A 12,143-nucleotide genomic window follows, 5' to 3' on the forward strand; every position below is an offset into this window, starting at 1 on the left:
AAGAGTTTAAGTTAAACATAAAAATAATAACTATCATTTATTGAATACTTAAAATATACCAAACATTGTGCTAAACACTAAAAAGAAACAAATGGAATTAAGGCTCTTAATTTAAAAAAGAATTGTGAGAAAAAGGAGTTTCCTCATTTTGTCCCTCTGCTTGTAAGTTTTAACCTCAATGAGATTCTTTCCTGAAATAGGATAAATTAAAAGGATGAAAAAAGAAAAAGGATTCATTAAATTACCCATACCCTACAGTCATAATTTTAAAAAATTTAAACAAAATATGCTTTGCCCAATTTTCTCAACAGCATTAACTAATTTATTCAACAAATATTTATGAATTACCTACTCTGTATAAGACAAACTAAGGGCAATCGTTTTCCTCTACTTCCTACCAAAATTCCACTAAAATGCATTCATTCATTCTAGAAGAGAGAAAACAGATGGGACTACTTTGGGGTTTAAGCCAGTGCAGAAAAAAAAACTGCAGTCTAAAACAAACATGCACACACCTACAAGAAGGCTACACCCATGGAGAAGACACTCCTGCCAACAGAGCCTGGAAAAGTACCAAACCTGGAAACAAGAGAAAGCTAGAGAGGTTTGTAGGATTAAAAGCAGGATGATTTAAAATAATAGATAAATAAATAAAATTAGGATGATTAAAAGATGTATATGAACAGCCAACCCAAACCTCATACCCCATTCCTTTACACACAGAAAGTCTATAAGCAACAGTGTTGGTTTCTAGCTAAAACTACATTTGTTTCTCTTAATTTAACAATCTACCCTGAGAGCGTTAGAGGATCTTCATAATCCCTAACAAAACCTTCCTTATGTGGACATAGGCTAGAGGGAGATGAAAGAGCAGTTCTCTTCCTGCATTTCATCCATGGACCCCAAAGTGAGGCCCAATAATTGACACCATGCTCAACAATCACTATTTTTTTTTTTTTAAGGAAAGCAAAAGCACAAGAAAAAAGTGTGAAAATAAACAGCTGACCTGAAGGAAATACAGCTGTTTCTGCGAACAGAAGATAAATGTTTAAAATTTGTAAATGCTATCCTAAAAGAAATTCATGAAGGCACTGCATCCATTAAAAAAGAGCACCTGCAGGGGTGCCTAGGTGGCTGAGTCAGTTAAACTACCGACTCTTGGTTTCCACCCAGGTCATGATCGCCAGGTCTTGGGAGTCAGCCCTGCTTCAGGCTTTGCATGCAGCACGAAGTCTGCTTGAGATTCTCTCTCACTCCATCTACCTATCCTCCCACTCATATGAACACACATACACACACTCTCTCTTTAAAATAAATAAATCTTAAAAAGGAGGGAGGTTCAACTGCAGTACACCTGAAACAAATATAACCATATGTTAACTACACTGGAATTAAAAAATGACAACATTGGGCGCCTGGGTGGCTCAGTGGGTTAAGCCGCTGCCTTCGGCTCGGGTCATGATCTCGAGGTCCTGGGATCGAGTCCCGCGTCGGGCTCTCTGCTCAGCAGGGAGCCTGCTTCCCTTCCTCTCTCTCTCTGCCTGCCTCTCTGTCTACTTGTGATCTCTCTCTGTCAAATAAATAAATAAAAATCTTTAAAAAAAAAAAAATGACAACATTGAGTACTGTCCAAAAGAATGGGTTCAGGAGCCAGACTGCTTATAGTCTGATATCCAGTTCCATTGCTTATCGTGGTGATGGCCTCTGGCAATCTGCCATACTTCATTAATATATTAATGTCATGACTTCTGAAATTGAGAGGCATCTCATACTCGCTGGCATGTCATATAACTTTAACTGGCAGCAGTTACTTTCTTAGTAGTACTAAAAAATAATAGTGAGCCTTAAAATAAATGGCAAATGGGGATTGTTACAATTTAAAGGAGACTTTAAGACAACAATCAAATGCAAGGCATGAACTTTGGACCCTGAAAGGGAAAAAGGTAAATAAATTGTAAAAATTGAAATCATTGTTATTTTTCCAAGACCCAAAGTAGTATAAAACTTAGGTTATAAAGCAGTCTCCTTTTCTTAGTCACTGACTTTTTTCAACATCCAGGCCAGTGGTCTTGTACAGTGCCACATTTGGATTTGATTATTTTCTTAGGTTTGGAAAATTCTTTCCAGCATATGTTTTGTTTTACACTGGTGTTGTGGTATACTTGGGTTTTAAAAATTCATTCTTGTAGAAAATTCTTTGCAAAAACTTAAAGATACTAAGCATGGGTTTAAAAAAAAGAATCATGCTAGCTTGGTTTGAAATCAAACGTCCACTCTCCTTTTTCCCCCTGTGCCTAAGAGACACATACAATATTCACATGTGCACCTGTATATTTGCTGGCATTCTGTCACCTGTGTTTGTGTGAAGGCCAAAAGCTTTTACTTTCCTTTATTTTTCCCAAAATGTGCATCTCAGTTCTCTTATGTCTTCTTTTTTATTACTGTAGAGTAAATTATATTCAAAGGAGGAACTGGAGGGGAAAAAAATCAGTACTGGAAATAAAGAGAAAAGGACAATTATATTCTTAGGCAGCCTCTGGGGTAATTAGTGCTATACAACCTCAGACTGCACACCAGCTGTTCAGTTGAGCAAATAGCTTTGTTTTTAGTGGTTTTGCCCTTTCTGTGTATAAATGAGAAACAAGGGGAACCTGGGTGGCTCAGTCTTTAAGTGTCTGCTTTAGGCTCAGGTCATGATCCCAGAGTCCTGAAATCAGGCCCCACATCAGGCTCCCTGCTTCTCCAGGAGCCTGCTTTTCCCTCTCCCACTCCCCCTGCTTGTGCTCCCTCTCTCACTGTGTCTCTGTCAAATAAGTAAATAAAATCTTTAAAAATAAATAAATATATAAAAATAAATGAGAAATAATAAAGAGATTTGAGGTAACTTTTAACTTAAAGCCCAACTGTTTAGTTCTCATTTGTGATTCATAAAAATTTCAACTAAAAAAATTTTTTTACAGTTTTATTCAGGCATATTTTATAGTGTGGCATAAATATATTAACTTTATGTTTGTGTGAATTATACTACAATATTGTATTAACTTGTGTCTCAGTTTCCTCATGTAAAATGGGGAAAACAATAAAACCTACCTTTTAGACTATGAGCCTAAATCAATTAAATAAGTTTTTATCTTTTAAGTGCTTAAAATAGTGCCTGGACACAACATCTAGTACATGAATAGAATAAAGAAATTGAATCATCATTAGTTCTTACATATTACCACTTGTTATTTTCTCCATTTGAAAAATAAGAACTGGGGCACCTGGGTGGCTCAGTGGGTTAGACCTCTGCCTTCAGCTAGGGTCATGATCAAGCCCCCCATCAGATTCCCTGCTCGGTGGGGAGCCTGCTTCTCTCCCCTTACCCCTCTCTGCCTGCCTCTCTGACTACTTGTGATCTCTCTCTCTCTCTCTCTCTGTCAAATAAATAAATAAATAAAATCTTTAAAAAAAAAAAAAAAGAAAGAAAGAAAGAAAAAAGAAAAAGAAAAAGAACTGAGCTCTAAAGAGGTTAAGTAAGGTTCCCAATGTCAGACATGTGGTTAGGTGGTAGGACTGGGATCAGAACCTAACTGGCCTAACTCCTAAGTCTCTGCTCCTAACCAACCTAGTTGCACAGAGTTTGTACCTAATTCTTTATTCAGCCATAGCCTAACTGCTGAAAAATCAGATTATCCAGAGGGGTTTTTTTGCTGCTACAGATTATGACACAATGAGTATCTTTGTACCCACATTCTTATGTATCAGGGCAAGTCCAAAAAGTGAAATCACTAGGTCAGAGTTTTACACGTTTTTAATTTTAACAGAAACTACTAATTTTAAAACATTTATTAAAGCAGGTCCAGCTTTCCCTTTTATAGTATCTGGATTTCTTATCTTACTAAGAAATGTCATCTCTATTCCAGTTACACAAATATTCTCCTCATCTCTTCACATAGATACATATATTTAACTCATTTACAATTTAGTTTTTGTGTATTTTATGAAGAGGGCATCTCGTTGGTTTTCTTATAAATGGACAGCAAATTATATTCACATCATTTATTAATTAAAACATCCTAGGGGCACCTGGGTGGCTCAGTGGGTTAGGCCTCTGCCTTAGGCTCAGTGGGTTAGGCCTCTGATGTGGGGCTCTATCCCAAGACTCTGGGATCATGACCTGAGCCGAAAGCAGGGGCCTGGGATCAGGCCCCAAGTTGGGCTCTCTGCTCAGCAGGGAGCCTGCTTCCCCCCTCTCTCTCTACCTGCCTCTCTTCCTGCTTGTGATCTCTGTCAAATAAATAAATGAAATCTTTAAAAAAAAAAAAAAATCCTTTCCCACTACAGTGAAATGTCACCCCTTCACATTTTAAACTCCTTATGTCATTCCCAAACTCCCTTCTTGTACTCAAACCAAATTACCTTTTTTTTTAAGATTTTTATTTATTTATTTGACAGAGATTCAGAGAGCACAAGCAAGGGGAGTGGTAGGCAGAGGAACAGGGAGAAGCAGAGTTTCTGCAGAGCAGGGAGCCTGATATGCGATTCAATCCCAGGACCCCAGGATCATGACCTGAGACAAGGCAGACGCCCAATTAACTGAGCCACCCAGGCACCCCATCAAACCAAATTACTTTTGATCTCAATAAGTCTTAGGCTCATGTTTTTTTCATTCACTTAAAATAGGCCTTTCCCAGCTCTGTAAATCCAAAGAGCTGCCCATAAGGAGAAGCTGGATCTTAAAATCATGGTGTCACCATGAGAATCTGTGCAGGAGTGTTTTCTCAGAGAGGGAAGAAAACGCTTCCTGACTGAATGAGAGGCTGGTATCATTTAACAATGGACCAGCTCCAGGAAAGACATTCAGACACCCAGGACCCAGTGACCATCTATAGGCAAACAAGTTATCCACCTGGTTACAGACGGTTTTGCATCAACCACAGACAACTAACAGCAATCAAGCAGCCACACAAACTTGAGGTCTCTCTAAGAGAGGTACCAGGAGAGCGAAGCACTGTGTATTCTGAAAACCCTGCTGGCGTGTAATAAGTGCTCAGCAGATACTTGTTTCATGAATGAACACTTTCTGACTTTAAAAGGAGAGAAGACCCCTAGCTTCTGCCAAGCCATCCTGGCATATTCAAGCTTAGACCAAAGAAACATACATAATGGGGAAATGACTGTTCACACAGACCATCGTGGGATGGCTGATAAGGACCCACCCTAATTCAATATGACCTCATCCTAACTTGATCACATCTGCAAAGGCCCTATGTCCAAATAAATTCACACTCACAAGGTTCCAGGGGTTAGAACTTCACCATATCCTTTAGGGGAACACAATTCAGCCCATAACATCCCCTATAATCAATTTTCCACACAACAGTCTTAATGATCCTCATGAATGTGCATCAGGCCCTAACACTCTCCTGCTTACAGGTCTGTGTCCTCTTCCTGCCTCTCAAACATCATCTCTTACACTCTAGCCACACAGGCCTTCTTTCTGTCAGTCCAACATACCACACTCATCTTTGCCTCAGGACCTCCGCCTGGAAAATTTGGTGTGCCACCTTCTTCATCATTTCAAGTTACCATTCAAGTGTTACTTCATCACAGAGGCTTACTCTGATCATCTGCCTAAGCAGCACATCTCAAAGGTCTTCTCTTTCGTATAACCCAAGTTTCTAAGCAGTATTTGCCAGTACCAGAAAGTATGTTATTTATTTTTTATTGAAGCTCTTATTTGAACATAAGCTCTATTGAACCAGATTCCATTATTATAACCCCCAGATACTAAACTAGCGCCTTGAAAGTACTTTTCATTTTTATTTACTCAAATATGTATTTTTCTTTGATGACACAAGTATTTTCTATTTCAGTTGCAAAGATTAATTATACCCCTAAATTTTCTTGTAATTTTTACTCTTTACTGTGTGTGATTCACTTAAATCTTTAATCCGTTTGGAATTAATCTTTGTATACTTGAGAAACAGGGGTCACATCAGATAATTCCGATGCAAAAAGTCTGCAACAATTGGGACTTATTGGATAAAGCTCAAACACTTCTGCACAGAATATGCTCTATATGCAACCTTCCCTGAACTGACTGCCTCTGTCCCTCTGTAGTACCAATCTCCTGCTGATGACTCCATTTTTTTTAAAGATTTTATTTATTTATTTGACAGAGAGAGATCACAAGTAGGCAGAGAGGCAGGCAGAGAGAGGGGGAAGCAGGCTCCCTGCTGAGCAGAGAGCCCGATGTGGGGCTCTATCCCAAGACTCTGGGATCATGACCTGAGCCGAAAGCAGAGGCTTTAACCCACTGAGCCACCCAGGTGCCTGATGACTCCATTTTATCCTGTCCTCTGACTACACCAAAAAGTCCTAATGGGTCATCAAGAAGAGTTATGCTTGAGGGTCGCCTGGGTGGTTCAGTTGCTGGGCATCTGCCTTTGGCTCAGATCACGGTCCCAGCATCTGGGATCAAGCCCCGGATCTGGCTCCCTGCTTGGTGGGAAGCCTGCTCCTCCCTCTCCAGCTCCGCTGTGCTTATGTTCCCTCCCTTGCTACCTCTCTGTCATAAATAAATAAAATCTTAAAAAAAAATTATGCTTGAAATGCACTTCTCCATCTGCTTGAACTCCTTCCTACAAATCCTTAAAACCCCAGGTCTAAAGCCACCTCTCTTGGAAAGCCTTTCGAGTCCAACCCTTGAGTTCCTCACTTCCTTTTTTCTATCTCCACTTTTACATCCCTCTACTCTATAATATATAGTACCTGCTTCATATATAGAGTATTTAGATTAATGTCTAGTACACAATAAATGCTAAGTGAATGTTAACTACTATTTTATTACCACAATAGGTTGCAATTATTTGTGTAATTTGCCTTCTAGACCAAGAGGGACAAAAGGCGGAGACACATTTATTTACCATTTTACCAAACCTACTGGTCTGGCACAAACAAAGCACTAATAAGTACTAAACAAATTAATAAACAACACCTCAAAGCTGGACCAAAGTAATTTTCTTTGAAACTGTGGATTCCTTATATTTTTAAAAAAAAAAAAGGAAACTTTTTCCATATACTCTATGGAGTATTATGCCTCCATCAGAAAGGATGAATACCCAACTTTTGTAGCAACATAGACAGGACTGGAAGAGATTATGCTGAGTGAAATAAGTCAAGCAGAGAGAGTCAATTATCATATGGTTTCACTTATTTGTGGAGCATAACAAATAGCATGGAGGACAAGGGGAGATGGAGAGGAGAAGGGAGTTGGGGGAAATTGGAAGGGGAGGTGAACCATGAGAGACTATGGACTCTGAAAAACAATCTGAGGGTTTTGAAGGGGCAGGGGGTGGGAGGTTGGAGGAACCAGGTGGTGGGTATTAGAGAGGACACGGATTGCATGGAGCACTGGGTGTGGTGCAAAAACAATGAATACTGTTACGCTGAATATAAATAAATAAATAAATAAATAATATGGGGGAGAGAAAACTTTTAAGATGAAAAATAAGCCTGCCCCTCCTGCTTTTTGATTTGGTTCAAATTCAAGGAGTGAGGGGAGAGTCCAGCTTTACCCACATCCAGAAAGAAAATTTTAGGTGCTCCATGGCTACCACTGTATAACCCATTATACTGGAAATGAAAACAATGGCATTTTTAAAAGAGAGGGGAATTTAAAACTTTTTGTCTTATTTTGAACGCAATCAGGCATGTCTTAACCTCAGGTGAATTCATAACTTCACATTCGCCTGGCCCCGAACCTCACATACGGAAACTTAACAGCTTCATAAGTTGAAATGTCATCTCCATTCCATAAATGTCAACTTCATTTCATAAGTTGAATGTCAACTGTGGGATGAAGGAGAAGCCGCACTGGTGAAAACGCAGGGGCTGTGAGGTCTAGCTGCCTTCTCCACGAGGAGTCTCTGTCCACAACAACCTCAGAGAATCACAGGATTCTTACACTGGGGTACGACAGGATTCCTCAGATCCGGTATCCCCTAAGCTAGCGCTGCAGAGACTGAGCAAACGGCCCTGGGTTTGTCAGTGGCTGCAAGGAACTGAGATGACCACAACCCATAGGAGAAGAGGCGGAGAGAAGCTTCAAGCGGGAAAAATGAAGTGTACAGATGCTACGTGCGGAGAAAAAGAAAAAGAAAAACAGCTGGAGGGTGACTAAGTCAGGAACACCGCCACTTCTCCTCGCCACCTCCAATTCTGGCATCTAATGACTACACCCGCCGAGTTCACGCTCTTCTTCCAGCTCCAGGGCGAGCCAAGACACCGCCTACCCGCTGGAGAGCCGCGAGGGGGGCAGGCGGGAGCAGCCGCCGCCTCCCGGACTCACCCACTCTCGGTGCCTCACGTCTCCGCGGAAAAGCCTGGACTCAGGCCAGGTTTTCGGAGTCAGCAGCTAGCAGGTCGCAATGTTCGATTTCTCCCCTCCCCCGACCCCGAGACCGCCGACCGGCGTCCCGGCTTCCGTAGGCGGGCGGCTTGGTGGACCCGGATGTTGATATGCCGCCTGCCCCGGAAACGGTGGCGGGAGGCCCAAGGGGGCGGAGGTGGGGTTGCCCGGCTCTCCGGAAGGAGACGTGGCGGCGGTTGGGCCCCGGGCTGCCTGGGTGCTTAGAAGTCCCGCCGCCTCCTCCTCCTCCTCCCCCTCCTCTCCTCTATGGGAAGAGGAGGTTGTGGCGGCGGCTGGAGAAATCGGCAGCGGAGGATGGAGGAAGGAGGAGGCGGCGCGCGTAGTCTGGTCGCAGGCGGGCCGGTGTTATTGGTCCTCTGCGGCCTCCTAGAGGCGTCCGGTGGCGGCCGAGCGCTCCCCCAGCTCAGCGACGACATCCCTTTCCGAGTCAACTGGCCCGGCACCGAGTTCTCTCTGGTCAGTGCCCTCGCGAATCCTGTAGCCATCTCTGTCCCTCCTAGCACTAGGGTTTGGCCCTTCCCTCGGTACCTGCGCTTTTCTCCTCCAGAACCACCTCTGCAGGCGAATGCCTCCTTCCCTAATCCAAAGGTTCATTTACCTCGCATTCATTCATTCATACAGCAAGTGTTTAGCGAGCACATTATGTGGTTTTGCCCTCCATGCTAAGCACTGAGGATCCAGCGGTCACCTGCTCTGCCCCTTTTCAATATGGCTCATTAGACAGTGCTTACCAACACTCCCACCCCGTGGAAGAAGCTTTCTTAGAATCACGTCAGACACAGGTATTTATCTTCTCTTTAGAAAGTCAGCTGCAGTTCTTCCTCCACCAGCCGCCTTCTCTCCTTCAGTAGTTCCACCCTACCTGCAAAACCGGTGGTACTGCAGATAAGAGTTCCCTCTCGGACTGGTTATTTCTGTCTCGTATACACACACGTGCATATGTACATTCTCACAGCTCTTTCTCCTTCAGGGTTGTTTCCGAGAGGGCTGTTTGGCCTTTGAGATGTATTAACATCTACATTCTACTCAGAATAAGCAGTACAGCGCTGGTGTATTACGACTGTTATTTAACACCCCAGAATTTGAAATTCCGTGATCAGTTTTCCTAGAGATGAACATTTTTATAACCTCACAGTAAGGAAAATGTGCGATCCTTCTGTCTTTAGGGATTACTCTGCTTTAAAGTCTTTCTACCACTGTAGGCCAATTTAAAAAAAAAAAAAAAAACTGTGCTCTTAAGATGCTTACCGTGTAGTAATTAATTTATTTATTTCAAATTGAAGTCTTGGAACATACAAAAGCTTTTTTAAAATTCTTGTTCCAGTTACCTGCAGTCATTCCACTTGGGATGACCGTTTTGTTCTATTACCATACTGTTCTATTACTAATTTGTTGAAACAAGAGTAAGGGATAGCATGATGTCAAAGCAAGATTTACCAGGACAATGGATGTTATGGTTACCCCAACAGCTTTCCATTTACAAATGGTCGCTTTTTGCAAATATTTCACACTCTTCTGTTTCTCCATCCCTCTTCTTTTCAGTTCTCCTGCTCTGGTAGTTCATTGGTTCTCAACATTATCTAAATAAATATCTACCTGAGGAGCCAGGTTTATTTTTGTATTAATGCCATGAAATATTATTGTATTAAAATACTTAGAGGGTGCCTAGGTGGCTCAGTCGGTTAAATGTCTTCCTTCAGCTGGGGTCATGATCCCATCGTCCTGGTATGAAATCCCAAGTCGGGTTCCCTGCTTAGTGGGCAGTCTTGCTTTTCCCTCTCACTCTGCCCCTCCCCACTGCTGTGCTCTCTCTCTCTCTGTCTCTCAAATAAACAAATAAAATCTTTTAAAAAATAAAATACTTATATAAAAGCTTGTTGTAAGTGAGATATAACTTTAGCAGTCTTGAAGTGAGAATAATTTAATCCAACTTCTATTGTCCTTTCAAAAGACCACAAAGAATAAACATGGGAAGTGTTACAGAATGTGGTCATTAAATTTACTCTTGTTCCTGTCAGGTTGGTTTTTTTTTTAAAGATTTTATCAATTTGGGGGCGCCTGGGTGGCTCAGTGGGTTAAGCCTCTGCCTTCCGCTCAGGTCTTGATCCCAGGGTCCTGGGATCGAGCCCCACAACGGGCTCTCTGCTCAGCAGGGAGCCTGCTTCCTCCTCCTCTCTCTCTCTCTGCCTACTTGTGATCTCTGTCTGTCAAATAAATAAATAAAATCTTAAAAAAAAAAAAAAGATTGTATCAATTTGCGAGAGAGGCAGAGAGCACAAGCAAGGGGAGGCAGATAGAGAGGAAGAGGGACAAGTAGACTCCAGACTGAGCAGGGAGCCCAACCTGGGACTCAATCCCAGGACCCCAAGATCTTGACCTGAGCTGAAGTCAGACACTTAACTGACTGAGCCACACAGGAGCCCTGTTTTTGTTTTTGTTTTTGTTTTTTTAATTTAAAAATTACATGCTGATAGGCAGCCCTGAAAACTTCCTGACTTTTAAATGGATAACTAAAACTGGCCTTTTTAGAGGTTACTACCAAATGTTACTCTGTTTTCTTTCTGGCACTGTTGTTTGCTGGCTTAAAAGAGGTTATGGAAGATCTGTCTTACATGTATCCGGTACCAACCTTCCATATGTCTGTCAATGTTATTTTGAATTTTAATTTTTTTAATTCTCTTTGGCAGTGTAATGTAAGCTAAGATGGACACCTCTGAAGTGTTTTTTTTTTCATATTTTTTTTTAAAGTTATTTTGAGAGATGCCAAGGTGGCTCATCATTTAAGTGTCCACCTTCAGCTCAGGTCAAGATCTTGGGGTCCTGGGATTGAGTCCCACATCCCCATCCGGCTCCTTGCTCAGCAGGGAGCCTGCTGCTTCCTCTGCCTGCTGCTCCCCCTGCTTGTGCCCCACCATTTTCTAACAAATAAATAAAATCTTTAAAAAAAATTTTTTTTAAGTTATTTTGAGGAAAATCTAGAGACCTTTTTCTCTGAGTTGGCAAAATATCTGTGGCCCTCATGTAAAAATAAACTGTAAGAGTCTTTTATCATTGGCCTTTGGGTTTTGTTTTAGTACTATTTAATCTTAAGGCTTTCTTCCCTACTTCATGTAATTGACATTACAGCCCTCCTCACCTGGCACTGTCGTTTTCTTTTATGGGCCATTTGGTTGGACATATATAACTAAGCAGCTGTATGAACGAGAATAAGGGCCTTTATCTTTCTACTATCTGAAACTGGAAGAGACTAGATTAGAAGATGTGAATTTTATTTTTTAGTCTTAAAATTCTTCTGTACTTTAAATCCTCTCCCCATTCAGATATATCAAAACAATATATAATCTTTATAATCTTTCTTTCAAATTTACTTAGAAAAATTATTAAGCACCAAAGCTGTGTATATTCTTAATGTTTTTGTTAACTAGTTAATGACTATGATATTCCTTTTTTACTGGTTTTTAGCATTCAGTTTTTTTGTGTGTATATATTTTTCTTCTGAAATACCATCTGTGTCATTAAACTATTCAATTCTTCATTACTTCACAGAGTTCACAAATTTCACCAAAGTAAAAACCACAGAATAAGTCCAGTTTTGTCTTTACTTCTCTTGGAAGTGTATTCCCACTCAAAAATTTCCTATGGGATACTTGGGTAGCTTAGTCAGTTAAGCCTCCAACTCTGGATTGCAGCTCAGATCTTGATCTCAGGGTCATGAGTTCAGGCCCTG

The 12,143-nt window shown here is 41.3% G+C and overlaps 2 protein-coding genes across 4 annotated transcripts in view; one reads left to right on the forward strand and one right to left on the reverse strand.

Annotated features, from left to right (window-relative positions):
• ASB3 (ankyrin repeat and SOCS box containing 3) overlaps positions 1–8,465 on the reverse strand; it is a 108,190-nt gene extending 99,725 nt beyond the window's left edge. The window contains exon 1 of the mRNA XM_004775686.3: positions 8,336–8,465. The gene's annotated coding sequence lies outside the window, so the exon portion shown is untranslated. The remainder of the gene's footprint in view (positions 1–8,335) is intronic.
• A 70-nt stretch (positions 8,466–8,535) lies between these two features.
• Positions 8,536–12,143, forward strand: part of ERLEC1 (endoplasmic reticulum lectin 1) — a 37,488-nt gene continuing 33,880 nt past the window's right edge. For all 3 annotated transcript variants that reach the window (XM_045077833.1, XM_004775692.3, XM_045077834.1), the window contains exon 1: positions 8,536–8,872. In XM_045077833.1, coding sequence (XP_044933768.1) covers positions 8,663–8,872 — 210 coding nt within the window. In that variant the 5' untranslated portion in view covers positions 8,536–8,662. The remainder of the gene's footprint in view (positions 8,873–12,143) is intronic.

Source organism: Mustela putorius, unplaced genomic scaffold (genome assembly GCF_011764305.1).
Source record: "Mustela putorius furo isolate JIRA1106 unplaced genomic scaffold, ASM1176430v1.1 tig00000224_pilon_pilon_pilon, whole genome shotgun sequence".
Classification (NCBI taxonomy): domain Eukaryota; kingdom Metazoa; phylum Chordata; class Mammalia; order Carnivora; family Mustelidae; genus Mustela; species Mustela putorius.